The sequence below is a fragment of the Alligator mississippiensis genome, chromosome 1, assembly GCF_030867095.1.
Source record: "Alligator mississippiensis isolate rAllMis1 chromosome 1, rAllMis1, whole genome shotgun sequence".
NCBI classification, from domain to species: domain Eukaryota; kingdom Metazoa; phylum Chordata; order Crocodylia; family Alligatoridae; genus Alligator; species Alligator mississippiensis.
In genome coordinates this window covers 181,742,241-181,762,548 of record NC_081824.1, presented here as the reverse complement: position 1 = coordinate 181,762,548, position 20,308 = coordinate 181,742,241, and the positions used below count along the sequence as shown (strand labels likewise).

The following is a 20,308-nucleotide window of genomic DNA, read 5'->3' as shown; positions in this document are numbered from 1 at the left end:
CACATCTGGAGTACTGTGTCCAGTTTTGGGCCCTCCACTACAGAAAAGAAGTGGACAAATTGGAAGGAGTCCAATGGAGGGCAATTAAAATGGTTAGGGGCCTGAGGCACATGATAATCACAGAAGAGGCCGAGGGAGCTGGGCTTATTTAGTTTGCAGAAATGAAGACTGAGGGGGGATTTGATAGCAGCCTTTAACTACCTGCAGGGTGGTTCCAAAGAGGATGGAGCTAGACTGTCTCAGTGGTGACAGATGACAGAACAAGAAGCAATGGTCTCAAGTTGCAGCAGGGGAAGTTTAGGTTGGATATTAGAAAAAAACTCTCTTACTAGGAGGAGGGTGGTGAAGCACTGGAACAAGTTACCTAGAGACGTGGCAGAATCCCATCCTTGAAGGCTTTTAAGGCCCAGCTTGACAAAGACCTACTTGGAATGATCTACTTGGGAACAGTCCTGCTTTGAGCAGGGGGCTGGACTAGATGACCTCCTCAAGTCCCTTCCTACCCTAGTTTTCTATGATTCTATGCAAAGAATCTGACTTATCCAGCTGAAACAATTCTATGGTCCTTAGCAACCTAAGAAAGATGCCCTCTGGAAACCACTGCATCCAGAATCAGGCACAGTCTAGGTTGCAGTACAATAAAACCACAAAGCAATAGAAAAAAAAATATAGACTAATTAGAGATGGCACTAATCAAAATGTGATTTGCGTGATACCACTTGCTTTCAACGCATTTGAGGACATCACAAAGAGCCAGACTTCAATAGCTTTATTTATGATAATAGTACTTTCCATTTTAAGTAGCCCCACTCAAGACAATGGAAACTATTTGTAGAATTTGGGTCTGCTCAGTGTAAAGAAGGATTTCATAGATTTCATAGACATTAGGGCTGGAAGGGACCTCGGAAGATCATCGAGTCCAGCCCCCCGCCCAAAGGGCAGGACGTCAGCTGGGGTCATAGGATCCCAGCAAGATAAGCATCCAGTTTCATCTTGAAGGTGTTCAATGAAGGCGCTTGAACAACCTCCGGTGGCAGGCTGTTCCAGACCTTGGGGGCTCGGACAGTAAAGAAATTCTTCCTTATGTCCAGCCTGAAACGATCTTGTAGTAGTTTGTGACCATTCGTCCTCGTCATCCCTTGGGGCGCTCTGGTGAACAAACGTTCCCCTAGATACTGATGGTCACCCCTGATAAACTTGTAGGTGGCCATCAGATCACCCCTGAGCCTGCGCTTTTCCAGGCTAAAGAGCCCCAGGGCTCTCAGCCTGTCATCGTAGGGTCTGCTTCCCTGACCTCTGATCATGCGCGTGGCTCTTCTCTGGACTCTCTCAAGCTTCTCCACATCCTTTTTGAATTGTGGAGCCCAAAACTGGATGCAATACTCCAGCTGCGGCCTCACTAAGGCCGAGTAAGGATATCATAATCTGATCCCAAAAACTACCACCTACCAAAAAACACACAACAAATTGTGATTCAAATGCATCATGAACATACACCATCCTATTGCCATTGCAATATTTCTTGGTCTATCCACACAAGGACTAACATTCCTAAGTGCTAGAATATTTCTGATCTAACCTAGAAAACGCAGAAATTTGCCTATGCACCTGTCCTGCTGCATCAGCAAAATTTAAAGCTCATGTCCTAGCTCCAAAGCCAAAAATGGACAAATTTTAACATGATAATTTTTTGCCTATGCCCATGAGAAGAAGTCCAGGATTTCTTAATTTAATAGAGTTCCAGAAATCTGGAATGTTTGTGATAAATACACACTTTTTATCTTTCATCTGAATGACCCACATTCAACTGTGAAATCTGCAAAATGCTTGAGAGCCATAAATAACTCGCTTTCAGCTCCATCCAATCTGTGTTTTTTGAATCCCTGAGTGCTGGCTTTTTGGTCATTTCTAGTACCAAAAAACTGCTTCCTTCATTATGGTATAAAAGCAAAAAGCAAAAGAAGAAGAGATACCAGGTACCTAGAAGAAACTTACTGGCAAAGGCCAATAGGTTTTACTTTTTCCTTGGCCTAAGTAATTCCAGGGACAATTTAGGCCCATTCAGCTTTGAGTAATCTAATCATTTGAATTCCCTTCTGGAATAATTTGTTTGCTGGATCTTTCCCAGATCCACTTTTGAGAAAGTAAAAACACCAAAGGCAGAGCTATTCTCTATAAAGTTACTGACAGGAGAAAATACAAAAGGGGTATAAGTAATATTGATTTGGGTGAAATGGCAGAATCCCGAAATCCATAAAACTTATAAAATAGTCAGATATAAAACAGAAGATAAACAAGGCATCACAAAATTATGATACGTGGTCAAATTCTGCCCTCAGGTAGGCAAGGGTAGAATCTTACAGATGCACAGTGAAAACCAGGAACACTTAATGTTTCCACGGGAAAAGCAAAGTTATCATTTTTTGCCTTCTGAAAACATGTTAGATCATTTTTGTCTTATACCACATTAATATTACTGTATTCATATAGCTAAAGCCCTTCAAAGTAACAAATAGTAATACTCTCCAACCCTGTAGCATCTTAAATTAAGTCATCAGTGCTTTTTGCAGGCATCTGTGAGAAATGTATTACTTAACCTCTTTGTATCTTACTTTTTATTCTCTGTAAAATAGGGAAAGTGACAAAACTTCTAAAAGCATTCACTAATTGTGTGCGCCTTAATACTGGTCTATGCAACAATGTACTGTAGATGCAAAACTTATTATCTCTGGATTATCACCCAAGATCTGAAATAAGTGGCCTAAGTAGCTTGCCCAAGGACATAACAGAACAGGAACTAGAGATGGCTCTAATTGCAAAACTCAACTGTTTTACCATTTTCATGTTTAGAAAAAACAAGGAGATATATTGTTTCTACCACATGAGAAATGTGTTCATTTAGTAATCAGTAAACACTACTCCATTCATCGATACACTGGTTGAAAAATAATACTGCTTAGAAATACAGCTTAGAAATTGCAATCAATATTTTTCACTGGTTCTCTTAATCAAATGCAAATGTTTAGTGTTTGAACTTTCAGGCTCGGGACAAGCATTCCTCTTGAAAGATCCAAGGTGCCTTAAACATGTAATTTGATACAGACCCTATATAAAGTTTCACTACTGAGGCAAAACACAGCAGCTGTTTCATATAACACACACCACCACAGGAGAGCACATGCAGTGAGAAAAAATACTGTATTTCTGAGCCTCCCAAACTGCAGTGTGCATCGCCCCTCCCAGTAATCAACTAAATAAAATGTGGATAATCAAACAATAGGAGTGGGAGTTTGAGGGGTGGGGAGGAGGTGGGTTCATGAAACTTCTCTTGTAAAGGGATTCACAGAAGGAAATTAGAGAACCCACATGAGCCAGCCCAATGGGAACACCGGTTAGCAGGATGTGATTACTGACATCTAGCGAGATCATCAAGGTGAACATTCTCCTCTTGTGAGAAATGCCACCAAAAGACATGAGTTATTTAATGATCACAGCAGTTAAAAACTTGCTTTGAGTCTTAACAGAGAGGCTACACTTTCAAATGCATTTTTCAGCAAAAGATGCCTCACTGCAAAGTGAACTTAGCTGGGATAACCTGAACAACTTCCCAGGATTTTTATTGTAAAATGCCTTTTCACTCTGGGAGGTGGAAGATAAACCTGTTTAAAACTGGATCACATCAATAGTCATAGAAAGAGGGCCTGTGTATGAGCTGGTTGGCTGCCTTCTCAAGCCGTTTGCCAATTAACATCAAACTTGACTGCCTAGAGTTAGGCTTCTAAACTTTTTTAAGGCACCTAAAATGCAGTCCTGGTAACCCATTGGTTGCTTGGAAGACAATGCGAGTGCCCAAGGCTCAGATCATGTCTATTTACTGGTAGATGCTTAACAATAATTTTAAAACCCAAGCAACCCTTTCACCAGAACCCCCTCTGCCAAAAAGGATGCGATCCCATCAGGGAAGGGCTTATTTTTCTGTATTCAATTATATAACACCCTCCCAGAGTAGCTTTCAAGCTGCTAATATTATTCCAGTTAAATTCACTTTGCAGTGCAGCAGTTTACTGGAAGACTTTTTCTGTAATCCAGACCTGATTAGGGAATCAGTTTCAAACAATTAAATCTATCTGCTTAGAATACCTCAACGGCCTCAATAAAATAAAAAGATGAAATAAAACATATCAATGAAATATTAAAAAAGGATCATTATAGGCAAACTGGGCATTTTTCAAAACAGATGGAACTGAACTGAGTTCCAACATTTTATTCTTTATTCTCAAGCCGTTTGCTTTCTCCCCACACACAGAAACTGTGTCCTTGACTCAGCAGCATGGACCACAGTTAAGAACTGCAAGCAAGCTATTTTATTTGCTCTTACCAAAGCCATACCGGGTTTCTTTTAATCAAGACCTACTGACAGCAAAAATTTTTACTACTGCCTCCCTCATCCTAGTTTGCATTTGGGTGAGGGTCCTTCCTGTCTGCACCGAGGTGCACAAAGGCAGGTCTCCACCTCAGTATCTGCATAGGCATGTGGGGAGCTGCCCTGACAGCCTCCAGGGGGCATGTTGCCTTCCCTCACCAGCTGTATGCACATAAAGTTCAGGGGAGCCAGGTGTTTTGCTCCTGTCAATGGCCATGCATACAGGATTTTCCCCTCCAGTCAGGCCTATTTGATGTGCATTGGGAACGTGGGCCAATGTTCATTAAGCAAAGATGCAAGGCCCCCTTAATATGGGGAGGTACTAAGTGCACATCAAGTGATTACTGGGGACAACTAAAGAAGAAAGGAAATGAAGGGGAGTGAAGGTCAAAAGTTCAGAGCAAGTGCTCCAAATAGGGACCCTGGGAAGAGCACACGGGACAGCCCCCACAGGCCCTCGAACATGTCCAAGGAGCCAGTGGACACTGCCTGGTCAAACTCTGCCCAGAGACATGAAGGGACCAGGGAAAGAAAAAGAGCCCCGCAGTCCCCAGGGGGCCTCCCAGCCAGAGCCTCCTTCCTGGTCAGGTAGATAGCAAGCTTGGGAGGGGATTGAGCAGGAGGTCCTGGTGCTTACTGAGGCTGTGTATGGGAGGTGCAGAAACAAAAACGTGTGGGGGGCAGCACAGCCAGACCCTCAGCAGGACGTTCTGGACTCCTCCCTGCGGGGAGCCTTGCCAGTGCGTGTAAGAGAAGTTTCTCTTATTGCACATGTGTGTGTATAGTTTCTGTGCATGTGTATAGTTTCTCCACACATGCACATATAGTTTCTCTGTAGGTGCATGTATATAGTTTCTCCATGTGCATGTGTGTGTACTTTCTCCATATGCATGTGTAGTTTCTCCCCCTGCATGCGTGTGCGTGGTTTCTCCTTGTGCATGTGTGTATGGGTGTGTGTAGTTTCTCCCCATGTGTGCATGTAGTTTCTCATTGTGTGTGTGCACACACGTGTGTAGTTTCTTCCCGTGTGTGGGTGGGGGTGTGTGTAGTTTCTCTGTGTCCGTGTGTGTGTGTGTGTGTGTGTGTGTGTGTGTAGTTTCTCCCCATGTGTGCATGTGTGTGTGTATAGTTTCTCCGTGTGTGTAGTTTCTCCGTGCTGGGGTGTCTGGGTGCAGGGAAAGCCTCTCTTCAGTCAGCCACTGTGGGGTCGGTTTTGTGCCGAGCCAAGACAGCTGGGCCTGGGTGGCCAAGAGCCTGTGGGAGCCCATGACCTGTCCTGCCCGCGCTTGGGCTCGGCAGGGGCAGTAAAGAGGGGAAGAAGAAGCCGGTCTCCCTCAGCGCACTTGCCTGCGTGCCTGGGGCAGGGGCTGCCTCACCTCCCTGTGCTGGGCCGCGCGCAGGGGTGCCCTCAGGCAGCAAGGGGCGGGGGGGCCCCCGCCCGGCTGCCGGCAGGGGCTCTCCCCGGCCCGCCCGCCCGCGGGGAGCGGGGAAGGGGACGCGTGCCGGCACTCACCGCCCGTGATCTGCGCGGGGCCGAAGCAGAGCGCCAGCTGCAGGCACAGCACCAGCACGGGCAGCCGCGGCGGCGGCGGCTCCGGGAGCGGGTCCCCGCGGCTGCTTGGGCTCATTCCATGATGCATCTTCCACCCGCCAAGGGCATCGGCTCGGGGGCTGCAGCGGCACAACACCGGCCCGGCCCGGCCCCTGTGGCTGTGCGGCAAGGGCCGGCCGCACGCACGCCCCGGGGGAGGCGGGCAGGGAGCCCCCGCCGTCCCTCGCCCGCAGCCGCACCTCACCTGCGCTCGGCTCGGCTGCGGGGCGCTGCCTCCCTCCCGCCCGACCGCCCTCCAGCCCCGGGCGAGCCCCGCTGCCGCCGCCTCTGCAGCTCCCCGGGCTGCTGGGGGGGAAGGGGAAGGGCTCGCGCGCACACGCACACACAAGCACAAAACAAACACACAAGCTGACACACACACACAACCTCAGGCACATACACACATAGACACACGCACACAGGAGCACGAGACACACAAACTAAGACGTACACACATACATAGACGCACTCACACACACGGAAGCACGGGACACACACAAGCTGAGACGCAGACACATGCATACACACACACACACACACGCATGCACAGACACACAGTGCGCACACACACGCGCGCGCACGCACCTCCCCCTACCTGCCGGGGGAGGGGGCCGGGGCACAGAGGAGGCCCCAGCCGGCTCCGGACTCCGGCTCCTCCAGCAGCTGCAGCGCTGCCAATGGGAAGCCCGAGCGTGCACCTGTCTAGTGCACCACCAGCCTCCGTCCCCTCCCCGAGGAGGGAGCCCCGCGCTCACAGCGCCCTGTCTCCCCGCCAGGCAGCAGCAGGCATGGCGAGGAGCAGCCAGAGGCTGCTGCAAGCCCCCTTCCCCCGCCTGCCCGGGCAGCAGAGAAGCCGGGTGCCAACCCCCCCATGGCAGCAGTGGGCATACCTACTGCCATCCTTTCTATAACCCTCTCCCCGCCGACACACACACACACACACACACTCACACACACACTGCTGCAGGCATGGCAGGAGCAAGCAGGAGCCTGCTGCAACTCTGCCAGTCTTCCTCATCCCCTGCGGCAGAGGGCAGGGTAGGATGGCCCCTGAGAGATTCAAAGGTGCCAGCCTGCTTCCACAGAGGCTACCAGGGCTCCAGATTTCTATATGCCATGCTTTGTTCATCCCAGGGCCCACTGTGAACACTCCTGCACACCTGGACTAATACTAGTTAAGGGCTGCGTAAGATGCGGCTCACAGAGCCACTTCCAAAGCCAGCTAAATATCCATTTCTTCTCTATAGCACTTTCTACCTGCTCAAGACTTCAGAGCCAGGCACATATATTGGTAGCATAGAGATCTTGCTATGATTGTTGTATGCTTGATCATCACGTTAGAGGTAACATCTGACAGGAGGCATGGGGTACTCATTATTCAGTCTCCCACATCTTTCACTGTTTCTGTTCTAACAGAGTACTTTATTCTGATCACCAGAGATCCTGGTTTTTGCTGATAAAAAAAAATCCTCAATTTTCAGATTTAAAAAAAGTAACCCAAAATCCACATTTTTCTGTGAATAAAATGAAACGCCACTAATATAGATCAATAGATTGATCAATAGATATAGATATATCTATATATAGATAATATCTATCGATCAATATTAGTGGCATTTCATTTTAATGATAGAGAAATGTAGATTTTGGGTTACTTATTTTAATCCCAAAATTGGGGATTTTTTTTTATCAGAGAAAAGCAGGATCCCTGCTGATCACTGCCACAGATGGGGAGAGAAGCAGTATTCAGGGCTGCCTGGTAAGGCAGTTTGCATATTAGGAAGCAGTCTCCAGCTGGCTTTCGTCAGTCAGTGGAATTCATCACCAGGGGAGATCACTGAACCAAGTACTGTGACTGGATTTAAATAAGGACTGGATAACTGCGTGTCTGCTGATGACATAACAATGTATTGAGGGCCTGTGCTCTACTGCCTTCAATTTAAACAGACCGACTATCCTCAGGGTTTGAATTAAGGGGGAGCTAAGAGATGAGAAGACCCCCTGTAAGATTGGAAAGTTATAACCTGAGCGGTCTCTGATTTTATTAGGGTATCATGATGGGCAGCCCAATTTTTTTTTGCAGATCCCCTCCACCAAGAGTCAAAGTGTAATTTGAACCCTGACTACCCTGATTTTTCCAGAACAGTCCCAGATTTCAGGGGTGTAGCCCCATATTTGCAAAGACTCCCTGAAATGTGAATTTTGTTCTGAATACAGGTTTCCCTTGATTTATGAGTGTTCTTTACATGAGAATTCGATGAGCGTATTTAGACCCATAAGTTGTTATATGTGAGGTGAATTCGCTCTTATGGGATCAGCATAGATGTCCTGCCCCGCCCAAGCAGGTAAGTCTGTGGGGGGAGGGGAAAGGGCCATGGTCCCACTCCCCAAGCCTGGGTTGCAGCAGCCCCAGGAGTGGCCGGCACCAGCAACCTGCAGCTGCTGAGCTGTGCTGTGCTCCGCCTGTCCCCCTGCGCCTGGGCTCCACTTGTCGCCACTCACCTCTGCTCCTGGGATGGGAAGGTTATGCTTAGGGGCAACCAACCTTTCATTAGAGGCAAGTCCTGTCAGACCAACCTGGTGGCCTTCTATGACCAGGTCACAAAATCCTTGGACGCAGGTGTCGCAGTGGACGTAGTCTTTCTGGACTTTAGGAAGGCCTTCGACACTGACTCTCACCCCATTCTCATTAAAAAACTAGGGGACTGTGGCATCAATATCTACACAGTCAAATAGGTCACTAGTTGGCTGAAGGGCTGCACCCAGAGGGTGGTGGTGGACGGGTCTTATTCGACCTGGAGGGATGTGGGCAGTGGGGTCCCCCAGGGCTCAGTCCTCGGACCTGTGCTGTTCAACATCTTCATCAGTGACTTGGACGAGGGGGTAGAAAGCACCTGTTCAAATTCGCAGATGACACTAAGATGTGAGGGGAAGTGGGCATGCTAGAAGGGAGGAATAGGCTGCAATCGGACCTAGACAGGTTACAGGGGTGGGCGGATGAGAACAGGATGGGTTTCAACGCTGACAAGTGCAGGGTACTGCGCCTGGGGAGGAAGAACCAGCAGCATACCTACACACTGGGGAACTCCCTTCTCGTCAGTGCAGAGGCAGAAAAGGATCTTGGAGTCATTATTGATGCCAAAATGAACATGGGCCGACAGTGTGGGAACGTGGTCAGGAAGGCTAACTGTACCTTGTCATGCATCCGCAGATGCAGCTCAAGCAAGTTCAAGGAGGTGATCCTGCCCCTCTATGCAACATTGGTCAGGCCACATTTGGAGTACTGCGTCCAGTTCTGAGTGCTGCACTTCAGGAGGGATGTGGCCAGCATCAAGAGGGTCCAGAGGAGGGCCACTCACATGATCAGGTGTCAGCAGGGCAGGCCCTATGAGGAGAGGCTAATGGGACCTGATCCTGCTCAGCCTCCGCAAGAGGAGGCTGAGGCAGAATCTAGTGGCCATTTACAAACTAGTCAGAGGGGACCAGCAGGCATTGGAAGAGTCCCTGTTCCCCTGAGCGCTACCAGGAGTGACTAGAAATAATGGTCATAAACTGGCAGAGGGTAGATTCAGACTAGACATCAGGAGGTGCTACTTCACTGTCAGGGCAGCTAGGATCTGGAACCAACTTCCAAGAGAAGTGTTGCTGGCACCTACCCTGGGGGTCTTTAAAAGGAGGCTGGATGAACACCTTGCCAGAGTCGTTTGACCCCAGTACTCTTTCCTGCCACGGCAGGGTCCCTCCCGACCCTACCAACTATGAAACTATGCCCTGGTACAGGCAGTTGGTGTCAACTGCTCCTGGAGCCACTCCAGCATGGGCTGGGGCTAGTGCAGACAAGCAAAGCCCCGGGCAGTGCATGGTGTGGCACTCATCCCAGTCCCAGCTGCAGTGGCCCCAGGAGCAGCTGGCACCAGCTGCCTGCAGCCACTGGGCTGCACTGTGCTTCACCTGTCCCCACCCACCTCTGCTCCTGGGCTGTACCGTGCCCTTGTGTTGACAGCTGACATTGGCCACACCCGGGGCTGCTGCAGCCAGGGCTGGGGTGTGACACGCCCCATGCCACCAAGGGCTCTGCTCGTCCTCACTCACTCCAGCCCATGCTGGAGCAGCCCTGGGAGCAGCTGACACCAGCTGCTTGCACCAGGGCATGGTGCAGTCCAGGAGCAGAGGTGAGCGGGGACAGGCAGAACCCAGGTGCAGAGGACAGGCAGAACACGGTGCAACCCAGCGGCTGCAGGCAGCTGACATTGGACACTCCTGGGGCCGCTTCAGCCAGGGCTGGAGTGACTGCCGCTCTGTTTCCTCTGCTTTTCTGCCTTGTGCAGCCCTGGGAGCTGCACCCGTCCCCCTGCCCCTTCCCTAGTCCCAGCCTCCCTCCCTCCCTCACTGCCATGGGAACCTATCTCTATTTGTTACATTATAAAGTGGGTTCGCTTTATGAGAATTCGATTTATGCACCGTTCTCCGGGAACACATGTACCGCATAAATTGAGGGAAACCTGTATATATAAAACAATTGGTTATGTAATTGCTTGACTCCTCCTAACATTCCTGTGGCACTGGGCAGTGGCTGTGCTGCTTCCCCTAAACCAGAAGCAGCATAGCTACATTCACACATGCCCATGAGTTAATTACTCCTACCCCTGAACCTAGTTAATTAGCCCATGTGCAGTGATGCACTGAGGGGGCTGCATTGACCAGTGCCATAGCAGCAAAGTTTGGTGCCTGGGGCAAAGCCTGCAGTGGCAGCCCACCCTCACCCCACGCACAGATCCAGGGGGCACACACTCCCCCATGCTTGCCTGGGAGTGCACACAGTGGTGGGAGCTGCCTTTCCCATGCCCTGCCCTTGCTGGGCAATTCCTGTTAGCGCCCCTTCGCTTCGGCACCCAGGGTGGCTGCCCCACTTACCCATCCACCCCCCTTGGTACGGCACTGGCGCTGACTGGAACTGGAGTTGGTATGGACTACTTCCAGGCCCAGAGGTCTGTTGTAGACCACAGATCTGTTGAGATCCTGGGCTGTGTCCCAGGTTGTGGTACCCTGAAGTTGGTGAACCGAGTGCCATAGGTCCTATAGGTCTAACAGAGAACGGAGTCAGGTAACTCAAGTGGTAAGAGGCCTGTGCTTCTGAAACAAGCTAAGGTAAGGTGATAGGGTGTGTGTAGAAGAAACAGGGGCCCTAAATTGAAGCAGTGGGTTTTAAAAAACACAACTTCAATTTAAGGCCAATTAAACCCCCGTGTCGTGCACACACCCTGCTGACTTACCTACCTCTCCAGCACAGAGGGGAGGGCAAGCTGCTAGTAGGCAGAGCAGTCTCCAGGCAGCACCCACCCACAGGCACCCAGCTCAGGTGGTCCCAGTGAGCACCACAGCTGCGGAGGGAAACACTGGGCCCCTGCGCGCTTGGGCAGGCAGGCAGGCAGGCTCTGGGGGGCAGGGGAGGAGGAAGGATCAGGCTCACCACTTTTCTTGGGCAGAGCTGCTTTCCCAGGCTGCTGCCAGGCTGCCTGCAGGGTTTCCTGCAGAGCTGCACGGAGCCTGGTGCTTTGCTCCATGGCTGTAGGGACAGCAAAATAAAGGAGTTTTAGTCATTTAAGGCACATTACGCCACTGAATTTCCTACAGCGGCTGGAATTAATGTGCAATTCGCTGCCGAGGCATGCAAGCACCGACACCATTAGAGTGGTGCAAAAACATTTAGCCCGCTTTAAAGTGTTGTGCACACACGCCCTTCGTTTCATATATAAGCAGGAGTTAAAGCCGATTAAATTAGAACTCACCATTTCTTGGGGCTCCTCACTCCAGTTGCTACTTAAATGGGTTCTTTATATTGACCTATAAAGGAGAGTGCATTGCGGGATAGTGGGGGTTGGAAGAGAGGTGGTTGTTCTTCAGGTGATTCTGAGCTAGTTGCTATAATTTCCTGCAAGTTAGATTTTAAGACATTCCAAAGAAAATTTCTGGCATATCAATGCATCATTTATCTGTCATGGAGGAGGGAAGGAAGGAATCTCTCTTTCTTTCCCCTCATGCCCTGGGGAAAGAAGAATCTTCCATTAGAAGAGGGGAAGAAAGTCACAGACAAGTTTTATTTTCTCAAGTTCTTCTGTTGCTCCTTCTACAAGCAGATGATCTACATGCAAAAAGCTCCTTCTCCAGGTACCAGTTCCTTCTAGTGCTCTCACTTTAGTTGTTACTCATTGCCAGATGGGACTCACTTTATCAGTGAGGACAGAGCTGTGGGCTTGAATGGCTTTCCTAAACCAGAGAGAGCCTGGAGCATGTAATCTCTGGCACAAAGGGCTAATTTATATGAACAAGGTACCTCTTCTATAGCAACAAGCTTGTGGCTACTACCAGTGGCAGAATTAAGCAGTGGTCTGATGCAATGTGGGAATTCCTGTTCTATATTCAGAAGGCCTTTATTTTTACATCAGTGATTCAGCAGCTTTAAATAATGCAAGTCAAAACAGACAAAACAGTTGTATTTAATAAGCTGGAAGTTGTGTCTGGCATCCATTTAAATTGCAAAAGCAAACCTAAAATTCAGTACAGGTAGAGCAGGGGCCCTGAAAACACAGCTCCTTTCCCTATGGGGAACAGAATAGAAGAGAACATTTGTTATTTAATCCTTCATGGCTGCAATGTGTTAATGTCCTAGTGAGCTCAGGTCTATACAGAATGCGGAGAACACAGCTTCCTGTCCCCAAGGGTTTGCAGTCTGAAGGTCTAAGCTTATGAAAAAGCCGAACACCCTCAATTTCTATTAAGAAGTTAAGGGGAACATTAAAGGTATGCACTAGGGCTGTGTGAAATTTCTCCTGGGGTTTCATTTTGAAGCTGTTCTGATGTGTTTCGAGCCCAAAACAGCAAAATCTAAATGAAATAAAAGCGTTTGAAACAGATCTGAAACGAAACATGGAAACTCAAAATGTTTCAAAACTTTTGAAATGGTTTTCATAGATTTCATAGACATTAGGGCTGGAAGTGACTTCAGGAGGTCATTGAGTCCAGCCCCCTGCCCCAGGGCAGGAAGTCAGCTGGGGTCAAAGGATCCCAGCAAGATAAACATCCAAATGTCTCTTAAAAGAGTCCAGAGTAGGTGCTTGTACAAATGACAGACCCACACCCAGGGCCCACACCCAGGGCCAGGAAGATCAGTGCTGCCAATGGACCCAGGCAGCAACACCCCTCTCCTGTCACCCGGCAGGCAAATCAGGGGCACGCACCCCCAGGAGGACTCTGGCACAGCCCCCACAGCCATGTCGGGGGTGCCGGTGGGGCCTCAATCTGCCTGCTGGCTGACAGGAGCCAGGTGCTGCCGCCGGGGGCCAGTGGGGCCAGGGCAGATCAGCTCAGACGGGGATCTGCCACCCTGATCCTGGGGTGGGGGAGTGTCCCTGCACCAGTTGATCTGCCCCAGACTTCCACCAGGAGGAGTTCTGGTAGGGGGCGGGACAGATCAGTTCAGGCAGGGACCTGCCACCCCAATCCTGGAGCTGGGGAGCATCCCCACACCAGCTGATCTGCCCTGGGCCGCCACCTGGTGTGAGCCCCTGATCTGCCTGCCAGATGAGAGGCTCTAGGTGGGGGCCCAGGGCAGATCAGCTGGTGCAGGGACCCTCCCCCACCCCAGTCCCCACCCGAGCTGATCTGTCCCAGCCCTGCTGGCCCCAGGCAGCAGCACCTGGCTCCTGTCAGCCGGCAGGCAGATCAAAGGCCCACCGGCACCCCCAGGAGGGCTGCGGGCTGTGCCAGAGTCCTCCTGGGGGTGCGTGCCCCCGATCTTCCTGCCGGGTGCTGCACCCTGGGGCCAGCAACAGTACCAATCTTCCCAGCGCTGGGTGCAGGCTGTGCCCAGCACCAGTCTGTCATCTGGCAGGCAGATTGAGGGCCCGAACCCCTGGGAGGACTCTGGCACAGCCCCCGCAGCCCTCCCGGGGGTGCGGGCAAGCCCCCAATCTGCCTGCCTGCTGCATTTTATGTTTCCCCATAATAACCTATGGGTGAAACATCAAAACAGCGTTGAAAGGGCAAAACAGTTTCGATGAAACAAAATGGAACAGTGCTTTTGAAATGAAACAAAACTCGAAATGAAACACTGTTCCATTCAATCATTGAAATGGAAGTTGAATTGGAATTATGCTGTTTCGCACAGCCCTAGTATGCACACAAGGTCCCCGAATAAACATGCAGCCCCAGCAGCTCTGGGTCATTAGAAAGTGGATTTATCACATAGTGATAGAGCTATTTACTTTAAAATATTGTTAATAAATAAAAATGACAACTCCTTTGTTCGGCAGGATAACAGCACTAACTGGCCTCGTGGCACATGAATGCATGAAACTGGGACTGAATAGAGGAAAAGATGGCTGGATCATTAGGAAAATCTAATCAGGTCATTGATCACCCACCTAGTCCTGCACTGGATCCAAATAACAATCCTCCATATCATTCTGGATGTACTTTTTATCAGTCATATCACCCTGTTATAGGTGAGAGGGCTCTTTAGAAATGTTGTGGGGGGGTCAACCACCCTGGTGCAGTCACCAGAGTCACATAAGGGTCAAGAGGGAGGTTAGGGGTACTCTCCATTACTCCAGCTGAAACATTGCACTTATGCATAGACGACTACAAGATTTATGGGCCTGGACATGTTCTGGGTTCTGGTCCCTGCTCCAAGGTCAATTTCCACTTTTAATTCTGGGATTATTTAATGTAAAAGGCATACATAATGTTGGGGTAGGGACAGGAACCCCAGGCTCTTCTCAGCTGAGTTCACTAACTGCTGGGCTACAAAGTCACACTTACTCATGTGCTTGCTCTTTCTGACCCCATGAATTCTGCAATGCCATCTGCACACTGGTATAGCTTCAACAAGAAGCTTCTCCTCTTGCTCCTCAAAATTAGCCTAAAACCTAGTGTTTATGACATTTTCTTGAGAGCTGGGAGTTACAGGTTTGAACTTACTGCAGACAGGGGACTGCATTGAACCTTCAAGCAGTCCCACTTTCTGGTTGATGCTCTGAGCACTAGGGACAGAATTCTATTTCCATTTGTGCATCAAAAATGCAGGTTTTTAGCCATCTACCTGGGCGCTTTTGGCCCTGTCTTCATCCTGTGGCTGCCTTGGCTTGCACATGCAAACTGAGCATGCATAGCAGGGCCAGGCACTGCCTAGGGACACATACAGCTACATGTATAGATGCTGAGTCTAAATCCAAGAAAGATGATGGGGGATCTCCCATATTTAGCCCCAATAGCAGAATGTCTGAGGGGCTCACCTGGAAAGCTAGAGACACACAGGTGCTGCACCACCCTGACACAAAGGAGGTTTGAACAGGCATTTCATGGACTTCCCAGCATACTGCGTGAACTATCACATCACAGATCAGACCTCTGTCCCATACTCCATTTGAGGCTGAGCTAGTGTCCCTTGTATTTAATAGTCATTGACTAAAATGGATGGAGAACAGAGCAGAAGTTTCTCCACCAGTGGGCAAAAAAGCCCTAGAAAACAGAGCTCCCTCCGTCCCAGAAGGGCAGCCAACCCACTGTGCCACACATCCTCTGGTCTGGTTGTTTCTTCCTGGCCTCACATATATCCCTCCATCAGTTGCCAAGAACAACAGCTTCAAAGGAAGTATCAGAGACAAGACAGGCTAATGTGTAACTGGTAATTTGGTGGTTAGAGGACTGTACTGGGAAGTTAGAGAGGTAAAGGCTCATATCCCTATTGAAAGAGCAGTACATTCCCCTCTCTGAGGCAGAGCTGCTAACTGGCCAAACATATCAGAATCCTGGACACATGCGGAGCTTTCCCTTCCACACTGTACAGCATCTTGCAGTAACTCAGAAGGAACCACACATATCCTAGTATGTAGCTCATCCACCTCCATTCAGAACCAGGCTAGAAAGAGACAGCACCAAACCTGATTCCACCAAAAACAAGTTCCTGTTGTTTATGAACATGCACAATAAGGCTGAGGGAGATTCTTACTTAATTATGGCAAGTTGGGGGTGGTTCCATCTGGTAAGAGGCGGTTCTGGCTCCACTCCATATAGTTGGAAGGGGAGTTTTTCAGCTTGATTCCAGCTGGTGCATGCGGGAGACTTCTGGCTTGTTTTTAACAAGCAAAAGATGGGCATCCTGGAACGATTACAGCTATTTGTGGGGTCACAGCTTAACTCTGATTTGAAGGCTTGGTCTTCCTTGCCTGCTTCCATGTGGTTCATGTATAAGAGGATTCACTAACAGTCTGACCCACTCTGACCAGTTCAGTACCTATCACCTGTTTATGCCTGACCAGGACCCAGGAAGTAGGCATATACTTCAGCCTAAGTCCCTTGAAGGGGTTAGGCATGCTCAGAGCATAGCTAACACACACTCATAGGATCAAGCTCTTCACAAAATACATGGTGGTGGTGCCAACCACAAGTTAACCACTCTCTTTTCATATAATAAGCTTACAGCTACAGTACTTACCCGAAATTGGGAGACCAGAGCTTAATGCTCTCCTGAGGGACTTCAGACTCAAAATCTTCCATTTCCTAGGTGATTGTCCTAAGCACCAAAGTGTCAGATAACCTGGAGGCAAGCTCCACTTGAGTCTTGGCTACTGAACAAAAAGAAATACAAGATCCACTGGACTAAAGAGAAGAACTTGACTCTATAGTGGTTAAGACACTCATATGCTCCTAAGGTTCTTTCTCTGTTTTGTTCAGTGACTGTTTAATATAAATGCCTAAAAGCCATCAAAGCAAGAACAGGAATCTAGGATTGTCCCCTGGGCAGCTGCCCTAACCACTAGACTACAGAGTCACATAATCATTTTCCATCACTGTCCCACAGTTCTCTCACTGTTTCATCCTTTGTGGCACAGCAGCACAGCTTCAGCCACAGGGGTAAAGGCTGCCCCTACGTAAACTAGCTTATAGCCTAGTGGTTAGAGCACTCTCCCTGGAGGAACGAGTTGTGGGACTGAAACTCCTCAGGCTAAGGGCAACCCAAAAACAGGTCTTCTCCTTACCTTAGTGAGTTCTATAAGCACCCGGCTATGAAAGAACAGGTGGGCACTGCCTCCTTCACCAGCTGCATTTCAGAAAAGAATGAGACCTGCTAAGTTCTTTGAAAGACCACTTGTACGCTCCTATGTTCGGGAGAGGGTATGTGGATCCCACAAGGACAGAGGCACTTCTCTGCTCTGTCTAGGCAGCTCTGCTCTGTCTAGGCAGCTCTAAGGGCACATCTACATGTCACCCTATGGCGATGTAGTGACACACTACATCGCCACATGGTGCTCTACAGTGACATAGAGATCATGTGTGTCTACATGTGATTGTCAGCAACGTCACCATAGTGGTGCACTCTCCAGGTATTGTGCACCGTTACGGTAATGCAGCTGCGAAATTTAACCATGTGCCACATGCACAGCACAGTAACCACCAATACTAAAAGAAGTACTAAAGCATGGTGCCATAGCAACATCACCATAAAGCGACATGTAAATGCACCCTAAAGATACCTAAGCTCCAGAGGGAGCCAGGATTTCAGACATACTCCTGTGCTCAATATTTCCTACCAGCTACCTCTAGGCAGGTTCCTACCCAGCACTGGATGCTTTTCAATTCATTCTGAGGTGCCCTGTTTTGCTATGCACTGTTTGGGAAGCCTAAACATCACACTTATTCACAGGGTCATGTATGTAAAAGTTAGATATTGCAGCATCTGACTTCTAGTCACCTAAATCTTAAGCCTTTTATTGGATCTAGCCTGCAGTTCATGGGCAACGAGGCAAAAAAACTCTGGATGTCCCTTAATATATGGAGAAGCCCTTTATCTGATCAGTTATCAGCTCCTACTGAAGTTGGTGAATTTGTATGATACTAATTAAAGCAACCAGAAGCCCCTAGATGGGTGGGCATTCTAATCTAACTTGATTCTAATAGTGGAAAGGGTTTTCCACGATGGCTATAAAGCTAGCAAGGATAAGGGTTTGATTAGTAAGGACTACTGTAAGCTAGTTTCAGTTGGGGGTGGATATGAGTGGCTGGTTAATATAATGGGGAAAGAAAGGCTCTACTCAAAAGTAGTCTGAAATTAATTATTTTAAAATATAAAATAGCCATAACTATCAAAGGAATTTGATGGGCAGAAACACTGCTCTGAGATGTAATTATATTATCATTGTGAAATACCCTTCAGACCTTCCTAGTCACAAACCTCCTTCCTTTTTCACCAGCCATAAGAAAGTAACAAAAAAAAGAAAGAAGCAGAATGAAAAACAAATGCTAAATGGAAAAAATAGGGGGGGGGGAATTAATCCACAATATGTTTAAAATGTGATGATGTGAATCCTAAATGCTTTCTGAGATAGAAGTCCTGAGGCATCTTAATGACCTATAAAACCCGCCCTGTCATGTCCTTATGGCATGTAATCTGTAATGGCATGTGGTATTTTCTTATGTTCTCAACAGGGTGAGGCTTTCTCAACAAGCTTGTGGTCAGCTGCTGATTCTGACAGTTTAATTTAACCCATTTATAAGCCAGAGCAAATATTCCAAAAGAATCATTAGACCTGCAGAGTACTGCTTTTAAAGATTAATGATCCCAAATCACAGTAATGCAATTCTGTCCACATGCTATAGGTGATGGATATTTTTTAAATCCATGTAATAATAACACATGGAAGCGGTTCAGGAAAGAGACTTATGTTTGAAGTGCTTCACACACCAATAGCATTGGGCCTCTCCTGAAATAATTACACAGCTTCTTTCTTTTTCAAATGAATTGATAGAAGGTGCTTCAGCCCATCTTTTTTATGATACCCACGTGGTTACTGCACCAGGAAATAGAAGATCTGAGCTCAATGCCATCCTCAGCCTGAGGGAGGGTTCAAAGCCAAGTTTCCCACCTCTAGGGAAAGTATCCTAACCATCAGTGTATCAGCAGGACTGGGGCTAAGGGGAAACACTGTCCACCCCTCCCATTGAGACTTTGTTACTCTGCACCAAGAGATGTAAATGCATAGAGGTAAGAACTGCATGAATCTAGCTATTGGTTAGACCAGTCTCCTAGGAGGGTGGAGCTCTGGGCTCTGGTCCCTGCTGCTAGGGCTCATTTTTGATTTGGTTTCTTTTCTTTATCTAAGGACTGCTTAATGTAAAAGGCATAAACAGACTTTGGAACAGGGACCAGAAATTAAGACTCCATCTTCCCACCTGCATGCCCTGCTCGCTAAACTACAAAGTCAGACTATTGGACTTTTTATTTCTGTCCTCTTGAGTTTTGCATGCCTTTCTGTACAGTGGTACAGCTTAAACAGGAGAGGGTAGAGTATCACATTCCAATATAGCCTATGGACTGCTTGGAAAGTGCCCTGAAACCAGGTCTCCCATTTCCTGGGTAACTGCAGTGGGTGGGCGGCATTGGGGACAGCAGCACGTCCTTTCCTCCAGCTACATCTTAAAAGAAAACAGTTCTTTGAAAGAACAGAGGTAGACTTCCACCCTAAGGAGAGCATTCTGGGCTTTGAATCCCAAGTGAATGGAGATGCTTACCTGCAGCCCCAACTCAGGAGCCCAAGCTCCACTGATGTATGGCATTTCATCCCTCCCTTCTGCTTAGCAAGCCTACTGGCTAGGTCTTGGAAACCAGTGCTGGATTTGTTGGATCATGCTTCTGAAAAGCCTGACTTTCCCAAGCCTAGTGGGAAGCCTAGACACCAATCTTCAGCCTTTGTATTCCACTCTGGGGGACAGGTACCTGAGCGTTAGCTGTTGCAGCACCGAAGTTGTAGCCACCTAGGTCCTTCATTGGACCTAGCCCAGCACACCATATACACAATTAACAACCAGCCATCATCTGAAAAGCTGATTTTGATTTCACTACCAAGCATGGGCTGTTCTTTCTCATTTCATTCTTCTTTGGAGAAGGTAATTGCTCCATAATTGCTGTGATTGCACAAAAGCAATTATTTCAAGCGGGATACTTAAAGTTGATTATTTAGAACAGGTACTTGCCTCAGGTTTCAAAGGACAGGTATGTAATTAACAAGACAATAATTTTTATTACAAATTTGAAATCATCCACAATTATTGTTCTCCAATTGCCAAACCTTGATCCAGCAGGCAAGACATGTTGGGTACCCTCAGCCTCTTCCAATTTCAAATGGGAGATGAGGGCATTCAGCTTCTTAAGGAAAGATCATCAGAATAGACCTCCTCTTTCTTAACTATAATTCTTGTTCCCTGGGCCATGAATACACCATGTCCCCTAAAAGAAA

General features: G+C 48.3%; 1 protein-coding gene across 7 annotated transcripts in view; it reads right to left on the bottom strand.

Moving 5' to 3' along the window:
* SUSD4 (sushi domain containing 4) overlaps nt 1-6,677 on the bottom strand; it is a 144,608-nt gene extending 137,931 nt beyond the window's left edge. For 3 of the 7 annotated variants that reach the window (XM_059717582.1, XM_059717597.1, XM_059717605.1), the window contains exons 1-2: nt 6,220-6,574; nt 5,937-6,094 (exon numbers count right to left, since the gene is read on the bottom strand). In XM_059717582.1, the coding sequence (XP_059573565.1) occupies nt 5,937-6,094; nt 6,220-6,536 (475 nt within the window). In that variant the 5' untranslated portion in view covers nt 6,537-6,574. Of the gene's footprint in view, nt 1-5,936; nt 6,578-6,609 lie in introns of those variants that run through there. The other 4 variants (XM_059717616.1, XM_059717607.1, XM_059717586.1 and 1 more) reach the window with 4 other exon arrangements.
* Nucleotides 6,678-20,308: the final 13,631 nt, after the last annotated feature.